General features: G+C 41.9%; 1 protein-coding gene across 2 annotated transcripts in view; it reads right to left on the bottom strand.

Annotated features, from left to right (window-relative positions):
- The window catches only part of RERG (RAS like estrogen regulated growth inhibitor), a 128,695-nt gene that overhangs the window by 14,290 nt on the left and 101,682 nt on the right, over window positions 1–12,723 (bottom strand). The window contains exon 2 of one of the 2 annotated variants that reach the window (XM_077807490.1): window positions 1,491–1,547. The exons of the other annotated variant lie outside the window; for it this stretch is intronic. Coding sequence (XP_077663616.1) covers window positions 1,491–1,547 — 57 coding nt within the window. The remainder of the gene's footprint in view (window positions 1–1,490; window positions 1,548–12,723) is intronic. 2 annotated transcript variants of the gene reach the window in all.

The following is a 12,723-nucleotide window of genomic DNA, read 5'->3' as shown; positions in this document are numbered from 1 at the left end:
GGGCCCAATTTTGAGAAGTGTCAAACACCAAAACAGCTGAGATTGAAGTCAATGGGAGCTGTGGGTGCTCAAGAGCTGTAATAAGGACCTGGGTGTCTCAAGGTGGTCACCCAAAAGTGGAGACTCCCAAAATGAAAATAAAAGTGGAGACTTTTAAAACTGGGGACTAAGGGCTGAATGTTCAAAGGGATTTAGATGGTGTGACACTCAGTGAGTTAGGCACCTTCAAATGTGATCCATAAAAGCCAGCAGGGAGCTAGGTGGGGAGCTGCCCTATGCTAGCCAATGGGAGATGCTGATCAGAGGTGGTGTAAGCCGAGCCCTGCACCTCTCTCTCCAGAGATAAGCACCCAAGTCCAGGCTGCAGGAAGGCATCTATTTCTGCTTGCAATTCTCGACCAGGGAGTTAGGGTGCCTCTGCCATTTTAGCAAGAAGCCAGTGGGTGGGGTGGTCATTTGGGACACACACACAGAGAGCACAAGCATGAGAATGACTCTGTTGCCTGGTGGCTAGAGCACTCACCCAGGATGTGGGAGACCCAGGATCCAGCCCCTCTGCTCCAGTGACTTTCATTGTTTATCCACAGTGCAACAGGAGAGATGAAGGGATCTGTACATCAGAATATCCCATAGCCCAAGGGTTAGGACACTGAGAAGTGGCAGATCCCTGTTCAAATCTCTTTTCCCTCTTAGGCGGGGGGACTTGAACTGGGGGGGGGGGGTCTCACACCACTGGGCAAGAAGTGATGAGGGAAGTCATCCTCTCCCTCCCTTGCCCCCAACGGTTTTGTGTAAGCTCGCCTATGGGGACCTGATCCAGTAGGCAGCCTCTGATCACGCCTACCGGATAGAGCCCCTCAAGCTGGACATCTGTCTTCCCCTGGTTTGTAAATCGCTGAGGGGCTTAGGTGGGAGATGGGTGTCTGGACAACCACAGGGAGGCAGCAGTGTGCCTACTCAGAGGCAGAAACATTGACTCACTGCAAAAATGTAGGCACTGAGTGAGTTTAGGTACCTCTAGTGTTTCAGCAGGGGTTCTGTGCATTGCAATGGTCCCAAGTGATTTGCACAGCTTACACAGGAAATGACTGTCCACAGGATTATTCCTCCCTTGCCCCTTGGAACACTCTTCCCTAGCCCTTCTACCTTCCACAAAGAGTGGTCAGTTACTCCAAAGCAGAAAACTAACACCTTTATTTCCATGGGTCAAATTCTAGCCCCACAGAAATCAATGGCAAAATTCCCGTTAACTTCAATAGGGGGCAGGTTTTAACCCCACATCCAGCCTTTGTTTGAATGTATTTATACTTGTTCATTGTGCTACATCAGTTGGCTGTTCGTTCTAGCTAGGGATTTACCTCAGAGAAGCTTTAACATCATATTTAAAGGATGAATGAGATTTTGGAATCTTTAGTGCATGCCTTTCCATTGCTTCTACAAAGCCAACACTTGCAGCATTCTGTAAGTATTTAAAATAAAGTGTAACCTACCTAGAGTGGGGTCGTACTCCCAGATGAACCGTTTGGTCAGGAAGCGCACTACGAGAGCTGGGGGGACAAAAACATCACATATGAAATTTTAAACCCCCCTGACTCATTCACTTCAGAGGGGAGGGTTTTTGACTGTAGGCTCATATAGAAATGCTGAGCCTTGGGGTTACTAATTTTGAAAGATGCCTGATTGACAGCCCTGGAAACTGAATTCCTTGGTTTACTTAGAAAATATCTAAAGCAAAGGCAGTGGCAAAGCAAGCTCCCCTCATGCCTATAGGCTCAGTCCTTCTGGGACCAGGCCATAAGAACAAGAGCTTATTCTAGCGCCCAGCTTTTTTGCTGAGATTGCCAACAAAAGTACCAATTGACAACAAGACTGAGATTCATAAACAACTACACATAGGCTACTGAAGAACCATCAGATGGTAACTTTCAATACCAGTCCTGTCTGGCTTTAAACATAAGCCTGGCTCTTCCCAGTAAAGGAAAAGAGAAAGATATTGGGCCTGGTCCTCCTTTGCCCTGCTCCTGATGTAGCCAGTGAAGAGCAGTTGTAAAAAGAACTACCATTCTGATTCAATAGCATTTTACACTTTTTTTGCACAAATGCAGGAGGATGATAAATTGGGCACTTTGTTGGTGTTTTATTCTTGGGGGGCACTAGGATATAGCAGTGATGGGTGCCAATACTGGAACCTGTGTATCTATAAATAGATCAACAGGCTCTGCATCTCCTTAACCATTTGTTTCCTCCATTTTTAAGCTACAGTATGCTACAATCCTTGTTCGGTAGTACAGTAAAAATTATGTGTTGGAATTTTGTTTTCAAACTATTTCTTGAGTAATAGCAAATGGAGCTTTTGGTATCTTTATTCCCCCCCCCCATACCCCTCTTCCCCCCCATTCATGCGGTTGAATATATTTGGGAGAATAAAGTATGTTTAGTTTTCATTTCATAATGGGAAATTATTCATTTAAGCTAACCTGTAATATATTAGAAGAAACACAAGTGACAAGGTCACGAGCAATTTATAAAGGACTTGATCCGGTAGGAGTTACCCAGGCAAAACTTGCACTGGGTGAAATTAAACCCTGTACAGAGGAAAAGTATCAAATCCCTCTCTTGGCTTTAAGTGGTACATACTCTGTGTGCTGGCCATCTGCACAAGGAATAATTTAATCCACTGTACATAGGATTGAATACTAAATGCCAGCAGCTGATATACTATTCTTCTGAGTTTAGAGGGATAGAAATCAACCAATATAAAAATCAAACACCTTTCATGGATGTGGCATGACTATGAACAAAGCTTCACCTGCACCTCTGTAGATATTTTCCTTCAGAGTGCTGAATTAGCAGTGAGGAGTTTTAATTATGTTTTTTTAATGGTCTACTGTCATGGCATCACAGATGTTTTGGATGGGGAAAATGCTCACTTAAGCGGATGAACTTTGAATACTGTGTTATGTCCCTGGGTGTCTTTGGTAATTACCTTTGTACAAGTAAATTTATCCCACTGTGTCAATTCTTGAGTTATGTCTCATTGCAGGTTGAGATATTTCAGTTAAATGCAGACTACTTTCCTGTATTTATCACTAAGTGAGTAGAATTAATCTGTGTGTAGAGGGAAAACACCAGGTCTATGCACCACTTAAGCCCTCAAAATTATGCAAAAAATATACAGAGCTTAACTTTTTGTGTGTACTCCATCACATAATATTGCCGTGAAAATGCTATTGATAAGGTTGAGATGGCACTCCCCAGTTAAAATTTCTCTTTTTCCCAATAGCTTATAACTTCTCAGAAACACACACCAAGGAAGAGCCTGGCTGCTGAATATTGCCAGTGTAGTGACCAGGGGACCCAAGATTTTCAAAAGGGATTAGCTGTTTTGGGTTCCCCACTTGAAATGCTTTCGAGTGTTCCAAACACCTACCTTCTGAAAATCAGGCCCCTTCAAGGCATTTCACGTTGGGCATCCAGAAAAACCTGAGGCACTCAAAGTAACCAGTCCCTTTTGAAAATCTTGGCTTAGGTCTTTTAAATATCATTAAGCAAATCTATAAATCTGATATATAGTTTGGTTTTTCTCTTGGGGTGTTTTTCTCTTGTCTACTTGCCAGCTTGTGTATCCAGCTATAGCATTTCACATCTACTTGTTAAACAAATTCAATTAATGAAATCGTAGTTCTATACATGCATCCTGCAATAAATACTTTAGAGCATCAGATGAGTCACAGTAAGTGTCAATTTTAGAAGCAAAATCTTAATGCTTATATACTATATGATCATGCCTGATTTTGACTCTTTCTTTTTAAAAAAATCTAAGATGGTTTGAGTCTAGTATAGATGTAATTCAAGCAATTTAACTTGAAACAAAAGCGTGGTTTGAATCCACAGTTCTAGAAGTGACCATTCTAGGCCATTTACCAACAACAGATAACCATAATCCTTTCTCCATAATGAAATACACGTTTCCAGAGCTGGGACAGGAATCCTATTGCTTTAGCTCTGAAAAACACAGGCCTCTTCCACTTGAACTAGAGGAAAAGCTCTGCTGGCTGCTAGCCAAAGCGATAATTTTTACGTTTTTTCTAAGCTGCAACCAACCAATATAGGGCAACACATGCACAATTTCTGATCCTACTCAGAAAGATATTGATTGAAAAAATATAGTTAATAACTTTGCTTAATTACAACCTATTTTCTTCAAATATAGCCAGACCATGAGTTTTCAAGAACACTTAACTAAACATAAAAGTTTGGAGAGGTAATATTAATAAGACATTCCTCAAGGAGATGACAACATTGGACAAAAGTCCATTTCAAATTCGGGTAATTTTTGGATAATCTGTTTTTTTAAAGCAGCTCTTAGAATATTTCTGAGAAGTATAAAGAAAATTAAAGGCAAAGTTGATTAGAGTGGATATGGCAATTTTCAGGTCAAACTAATTTTCCAGGCCAAAAGTTTTCAGAGTTAAATAGGGTCTTATGATGCAAATTTAACTCTAGAAAGACAATATTTTAAAATGTGGGCACAAGGGCTGAAGTTAAGATTTAAGGCTCAATCTTAACTTCTCAAAATACCTGACATTTGACTGCTTTATTTCTCAGGCCCGGTCTAAACTTAACAAGTTTTACTGGTATAACTGTATCAGAGAGGGTTTGATTTTTTTTTTTACTTGCATAATTATGCCAATAAAAGCCCTAGTGCAGACACAGTTACATCAGTATAAGGTGTTTTATAATGGTATCACTTATTTCACTTTCCTGCACTGGGCTAAACTATACTGATATTATAAACACTTTTGTACCACTATAACTGCAGCTGCACTATGGGGTTTTGGCCACTTAACTATGGCATAGTTAAAGAGGCAAAACTCTTAATTGTAGGCAAGACCTTAGCCTTGACTTTGAACTGTTTGGGTTTTTTTATAGAAAGTTTATATTGGAGTGGGGAAATAATACATGGACAGGGTTTTCCTGACAAGCATCCAGAAAGCGTCCTAACTACATTCTCTCCTTCAGAGATAAGCTTTCAAATAGTTTCTGTAACCCTGTAGCCTTCTAGAAGAGTAGGCTCTCACTCAGTCATGAATCCAGAACTAATAGTATGTAGTCCATCACAACCAATCCCGCCTAAAATTCAAAATACAATGTGAAATGTTGCCATGAAGATTCCACAGCTATTCAGAAATTGGTATATATTCCATATGCCAAGGAAAGTTTTGCTGATGTAGAAAATTTCATGAAACAGGCCAAATAATTTTAACTCCGTGAACTCTAAAGGGGGTAAATTTCAATACCTCTCTTAATTTCACAATTAATATTCCAAACAGCTCTATGAAAGACCCTCTCAATAGTTACTTCTTTTTTAAAATAGAAAACTAAAAACATAATTCTGCCAAAGGGAAAACCTAGATGCAACCTTAATTATGAGGGCACCAGCACACATGCTTGGTGAGTACTCCTCGGATGCATACTCATAGATAGGCTAGCAGCGAGCATTTCACCACTTATTTGTATAACCTCAGAACAGGCAAAGAGGAATGGTCTGTGTAATATTGTGCAATGAGAGAAGAGCAGGGTAACAACACTAAGCACTGCTTCCTCTTCTGTTTATTCTGCTGAGTATAGGGGTTCTTGCTGAGGTCACCTATAATTATTGCTGTACATTAAACCACCAAAAAGAGTGGAAAGTCCCATGTGTGACTTATGTTGAGTTGGAAACGTTTCTTACCTGTCTGACTTTTGCAATCCTACACTAAAAAGAATGTTTAGAGTTTAATACCTGGCTCACTGTTACAAAATCTCTGCACTGGAATGGATCAGCTATCACCAGCCAACGCGGTGATGTGCTGCCGTGTTGTAACAACTTTTGAGAGATCCCGTGTCTTGAGTTGGGGTTGCTCACAAAGAGGAAGGATGAGGGTCTAGGGAATCTATTCACCTTTTTTCCCATTAAAAAAAAATAGGTTTACACTTACAATGTAAAATGAAGTATCTTAGGATGAGGGCATGGGAAACTAAGGTGACAGAAAGGAAGTCAGTCAGTCAAGCAGCATAGTCTGAGAAGAGGAGGCTTGGGGGTGAGTGATGGGGTGGGGGCTGGGAAAGAGAGGTGGGAAATAGCCACTCTGAAGGAAAAGATAGAGAGCAGCTGTCTGGAGTGGACTTCAAAGATAACCAAGGTGTGCAGGTGAAGGAGCCAAAAGTCACAAGAAAAGGTCAGAAGAATTGAATGTCACCACTATGACCTTAAACCTAGAGAGTGAGTGGAGATGTCAGCATTAGCTGCAGAGAAAGGAAAGAGACAGGTGTTGGTGAGCACAAGGAAGCTGAAGAATAGAAGATCAATGTGAGTTCTGCAGATGAGACAGGAAGTGGGGTAAGTTGTCTTGTATTTGTCTCCATAGAGACCTCAGATTCTGTAGAAATAAAATATAGTAATACACTCAGGAGGAAACAGAATGCAAGAAGGGAAGGTGGGGAGAGAGCTGGAAGATGCAGAGCCTGGCGGTGAATGGATCTGAGTGGCTATTTCCCACCTCCCTTTCCCAGCCTCCCATCACTTCCCCGCAAGCCACCTCTCTCTTCACACTGTGAGGATTGACTGACTTCCTTCCTGTTGTCTTAAGTTTCCCCTACCCACATCTTAAGATACCTGCACTCTTGGCAGGAAGGACAGGACAGTGACTCACCTACTTATCCATTGATGATGATGATAAAAGAGATAAAAGGAGTCACCTTTGCCCTGAACCGTGAGGTTTGTTTAGGTATGATAACCAACCATCAAATAATCCAGCCCTTTGTGAAAAATCCAACCACAGGATCTGATCTAAAATGCAATTGTGATTGAAAAAATAATATTTTCAGATACGTTTTACTGGTGCCAGCATTGCTAAGGCATCTATCACTGGAGGATCTAACCAGGCACCATTGTATATATTTAGAAGAACATCAGTTCCTTCTAGAAAAGGGACCAACATCTGCTCCCCTTCTCTTCAGATTGAAGCCACGTATGAGAAATTAAATCTAGGTGATTATTTTCAGCAATAATGTTATGGGGTCAGTTCCAAAGGCCTGCAGAAAGAGATGCTTCTTGTAATGCCTCTTGAAGGTTGTAGGCAATGGTATTATCCACTGGGCCAATGGGACCGTGCCCAGGGGCCTTGGCCAATTGTGGGGGGCTGAAAAAATGGGCATCTCTGCATCCCGCTCAGAACACCTGACGGGGAGCTGGATGAGGGGGCTTGCCCCATTCTCCCCCTCCCCCGCAAGTCCACCCGGCACTCCTGCCGGAGAGCGAGTCAAGCCCCTGCGCCCGGACCCAGCTCCCCATTAGAAGTGCTGGAGGGGGGACTGCAGGTGGAAAGGGTGGGGAAGGGCCCTCACTTGCTGTGGCCAAGGGCCCCACAAACCTCTAATCTGCTTCTGGTTGTAGGACTCTGGCTCAGCCTGATCTCTAATAGCAGCGAGTTCCACAGATCGGGGTCCGCCACAAAGAACACTGGTGCTGCCGCCTCAAAACATTGTACTGCTTGTGAAGTGCTTCATCTTTCAGACTTGTCAGGAAGGAAAAACCAGATTAGAATTTGCTTTTCCTTTCATAGACACAACACCCACAAAAAGGAATCAGTGTCACCACATTCAACTGATTTGAAGTCATTTGTGTTGCGCAGAGTTTAAGTGAGGATAGACTCTCTCCCATCACTGTCATTCACTCACTTTCAAGTCTCCTGCCAAGTTATTCTTGGAAAAGAAACACGAGCATCTGTCAACCGCAATGTAACTCCACTGAAGGCAAGGAAGTTACACCAGCAATTAATTTGGCACTTGGGCTGAGATTTGCAAAACCAGCTCAGGGATTTAGCCACACAACTAATTAATTTCACTGGGATATGTGTGACTGAGTCCCCTATTCAGCATTACAAATCTCAACCCATATCTTTTGGACCATTATATTAAATCATCCAGTTGTCCTTAGATCTCTGTTTGGATACAGTGACATACAAATGCTCTGGCTTCTGCTAAATTTACAATCTGCCTGAATACATGACTTCATGAATTTATTATCTTGCCAACTAATACAAGCCGGGCTTTTAGTGGGAGAGAGAAAATGGATTTAGGATTTTTGTTTTGTTTTTTAAATAAAGACAATAGAGCTTAGAGTTTCACTAAGAAAAATTACATTTCTCTCCAGTGAAATAATTGATGAATGATGATTCTTTTAGACAATGAGTGTTTGAAGCCATAAAGATGGCCTTGAAGTAATCACATTATTTAAAACATCAGCAAGTCTGTTGTTGTTGTTATGATGGTATATCGTCTTTAAACTATATTTGGTAAGAGAAGCTGATGTGGCTAAAACTAGTTGTTATAACGAGCAAAGGGTAGTTATGTAAACTAAGCTACTCATTTTCTAAAAATATTTTTCTTTGAGTCCATTGCTTATTTTTCCCTTTTCGTGGTCTCCTGTGTACCTGAATCTCCCCTGACTCATAGCACGTGACAAGCCCTGTAAGATGGCAGCTGTACGGTATTGTGGAAGGTAATGTGATCAGAAAAGGGCACTGCATTCAATCCAAAAAGATGGATTGTTTTAAACCAATACACAGAAGCATTTTCTTTGTTTCTAAAAGTGCAGATCCCTCGGGAGAAACATCTGCATCAACGTCAAGCACAAAGGGCCATATTCTGATCTCAGTTATACCAGTATAGAGTAAATACATTTGGCCCAGCATTCGTGGCTCTGGATTGTCTTTGTCTGACATTCTTTCAGCTAACTCAAAGCTAGACATAGAGATCAGTGGTGGTGCTGCAAACACTAAGGGAACATTTTTCTCTGCATTTCAACTTCTTTCAGGACATGCATTGTGGTTAATCCCCTTGTTGAGGTTTAGCACATAAACAAAAAGGGGGGATTTAATAGGCTTATGGAGCGGGATCAGAGGGGAAAAAAGAAAGGAAAACATTATCAACATCAAAACTGAAAATATTACATTGTCTCATTGTTCCCCTAACTAGTACATTTTACTCATTGTCTTAAATTGTGAACACTTTAGGACCAGAGACTGTCTACTTCTATGTTTTTGCAATGACAGCACAAGGCCCTCAATTCTTATTGAGGCTATGATAATATACATGACATAAACAATAAGAATAGTAAATGCAGACAGATTGGGACTGGCTTGCTCTGTGCTGAGAGCTGCTGGACTGCTCTTTTTTCTCAGGAGATTGTGTGGCTTAGGGATACTGTAGGCTGGTGAACCCCCTCCCCAGCCCAAGAAAGAAGCAATGCCACGCTGGGGTCTCTTTCAGGCTCTTATCTCAGGACACAGTTTATTATTTGAATATAATACTCACAAAGTGATGCAAACCAAAGCTGTTGTTTTTTAACCCTGACCCACAGCCAGCTGTACTGGACCAGAGGCCTTTCCCCTTGCATCTCTGTCTAACCTGGAAAGAGGACATACCCTTCCTTTAAATCCCTGCTGAATTGTGTGACAGGCAGCCCTTAATCCTATCCTGGCTGTTTCACCCTATCACTGTCATCCAAGGAATTTGTCGAACCATATTAGCTTGGGCTATGATTCTATTAGATCTCAAACTAATCTAGAGATGAGCTCACAACCAGACATCACAATGATTCAACCACACCTATATTGTGAAAATGGTGTGGAGGGTTTGGAATTCCAGCCTCAGTCCTTCAATCTGAATTCCACAGTTATTCCACAATTCTGTAAGGGCCCAAGCCAATATCCCACACCCAGGCACCTCCAGGTTTTGAGATATTTGAAGTATAGATCTTAGGTTTGTATCTTGGGTCCATCTTTAGGCTAAACAAGGGTGGACGTGGGAGTGCTTGGATGGCAGAACATCAGGGAATGCCTGGCAACAGCAGAATGTCAGCAGTTCAGGGGTAGCTCTCCCACAGAGTCAAAAGGGAAGCAATGTTCCACCAGTGTGTTAGGAGACACAGGGCTCTTATACATTAAATGTAAAGCTATGTGTTTATTAATAAGACTAGAGCAGTTTTCACAAAGTCTGAGTGTTCATCCTAGTGCCCTGGCCAAACTCCAAACTGGGTATTATATTCTGCTTATTTGAAAGTGTCCCTGTATATTCAATCTGGTATGATATTCTTCTTTTGCTTTCTTTAGTAAAGAGGTGAGCAGTGTTGTTGTACAATGCTAAATGGTGGTTGCATTTCATCCTAGAGATGCCTGCATTTTAATCCTGGGTGAAATGATTGGACTGGAAGTACATACTTGTTGGTCTGTTGAAATGTTGGTAATAGGACATTTATTTCAGATGCAAACAGTTCAGTGTAGAAATTTTTGCAGATAGCTTCCATCCCTGTTCTGTCGATTACTGCTTTTCCATCCTTGTTCTTCAGCACTGTTATTGTCGACCTGTACAGTGTCAATTCCCGTTTGCATGTTTTGAGGCTTCTGAAATCTTCAGCTGTCTTTGAGAGCCTTTCATTTTGGTACTTCTCAAAGTCCTCCTTTAGTCGTCTTATCAGCTTGCAGAGGAGGGAGTACTCGAGTTTGTTCCTATCATTTCGCTTCATATTCCTCTTCTTCTCTAGCAAGTTCCTCGTTTCCTCCAAGATTCTTCCCTTCACTCTTTTTGGTCTTCCTTTCTTGGCTAATTTCACACATTACCTCAGCTTATCAGCAAAGTTTTTATAGTCCTTGTCACAGTTATCTATGAAACTCCAGACTTTCTTGGTACTGTTCACTTTCAGGATTGCCTTGTTGAATATTTAGGCCGCTGTCTCTGATTTGCCATCTCTACCACTTTCTTCTCCACCTCTTCATTGAAGTTGAGCCATGCTCTGAGCAAGCAACGGTCACTATCGGTGTTGAATAATAGCACTACTGAGATGTCTTGTACGATGCACCGTCTATTGATCAGAATATAGTCGATCTCATTCTTGTTCTTTGCATTGGGCATGACTCATGTGCACCTCCTCCTGGCTGCCTTCTTAAACCAGGTGTTACCAATGAACATTTCTTTTGTCTCCTGTCAAGAGTTTCCAGTCACTCTCCTCATGGATTCAGTTTGCTGATGCCATACCTTCCAATGAACTTTTTGCCTTCTTTCCCTCTTCCGACCTGGGCGTTGAAGTCTCCATTGCAATTGTATATGTGGATTTTCAAGCAAGGGTTTTCTCGAGCTCCTGATAGAATTCTTCCACATCATCATCTTCAGTTGTGCTTGTAGGAGCATAGATGAGATAATCTTGAGGGTGCTGTTTATGTTCAGTTGGGGGTTTAGCACTCTGATGCGTGATGACTTGAACTTGCAGGAGATGATTTTTGAAGACCATTCCTGGTTGACAAAAAAACCAATTCCTCCAATGGTACTTCCATCTCCTTTCTTCATTGTGTTTTGCAGAAACCAAGGACGTCGCAGGCTGCCCTTGCCTTCTCCTCCATTAGATGGTTGATCAAGTCATAACTCATCAGTGTCCTGCAGTTGTAGGTACACACTGAGAGGGCAGGTTTCAGAGTAGCAGCCATGTTAGTCTGTATCCGCAAAAAGAAGAGAAGTACTTGTGGCACCTTAGAGACTAACAAATTTATTTGAGATAAGCTTTCATCGGATGCATGCAGTGGAAAGCTCATGCTCAAATAAATTTCTTAGTCTTTAAGGTGCCACAGGTACTGCTTTTCTTTTTTACTGAGAGGGCAGTCATTTTTATGGCCCCTGAGATTCTTAGAAGCCTCTCATCAATCGAACTCCACACTACTGCCATGGAATGGATCGAGGGATGCCCAGGGAACTGGGGTCAATTTATTTATTTTGTTTTAGCCATTTCTTCAACCATGTGCTACCTGTGCTGTCAGTGGCATGTTTACCTCCTCAACTTAGCAACTTTCCCCTCACTAGGTTGGCCGTCTGACACCTTAACAGCATGGTCAGACCTACTAGAGAATACACTCAGTTATCATCGCTGTCAGACAAGCCAGGGTCACTGCTGCACTTCTTCTCATCAGTGAAGTTCGACATGCAGTTTACCAAATGAAAGAAGAAAAAGCTCCAAGAAAAGATGGACTGAAAATCAAAATAAGAAGAGTCAGAAGCCAAGACCTCTGGGAAATCCTTGCTCAGATGTTTAGCTGTTACATGAAAATACAGAGAATACTATCTAGCTGAAAGGAGACCAACACCATTTTGCTGCACAAGAAGGGCGATCATGAAGATCTAAAGAACTATCATCCAATATGCCTGCTCTCACTTGTCTACAAGCTGTTCTCCAAAATAATAGCAAACTGACTCTCACAGAGTCTGGATGAACAGCAGCTGAGAGAGCAGGCACGTTTTCGAAGAAATTTCAGCACAATGGACCATATCTTCACTATAAACCACCTATTGGAGCACTGAAGGGACTACAAGTTCCCTTTATGCATTGCCTTCGTCGACTATGAAAAAGCATTCAACAGCATAGAGATCAATGTAGTGCTGAAATCTCTTGCAGAGTAGGGCATTGACACAAACTACATCAAACTACTACAGGAAGCAAACTGTGACTGCACTATGGATATAACTCTGTTCAACATTCCCCTTTGCATCCCAGTCAAAAAAGGTGTGAAGCGAAGAGACACGGTTTCACCAAAACTCTTCACAGCCTGCCTTGAAATGGTAATGAGGCACATGAACAGGAAGGGTGGAATCAGCATCAACGGAGAGCAGATAAACCACCTCAGATTTGTAGAT

Source organism: Eretmochelys imbricata, chromosome 1, assembly GCF_965152235.1.
Source record: "Eretmochelys imbricata isolate rEreImb1 chromosome 1, rEreImb1.hap1, whole genome shotgun sequence".
NCBI lineage: Eukaryota > Metazoa > Chordata > Testudines > Cheloniidae > Eretmochelys > Eretmochelys imbricata.
The sequence above is the reverse complement of the archived record's forward strand: the minus strand, read 5'-3'. Positions and strand labels throughout refer to the sequence as shown.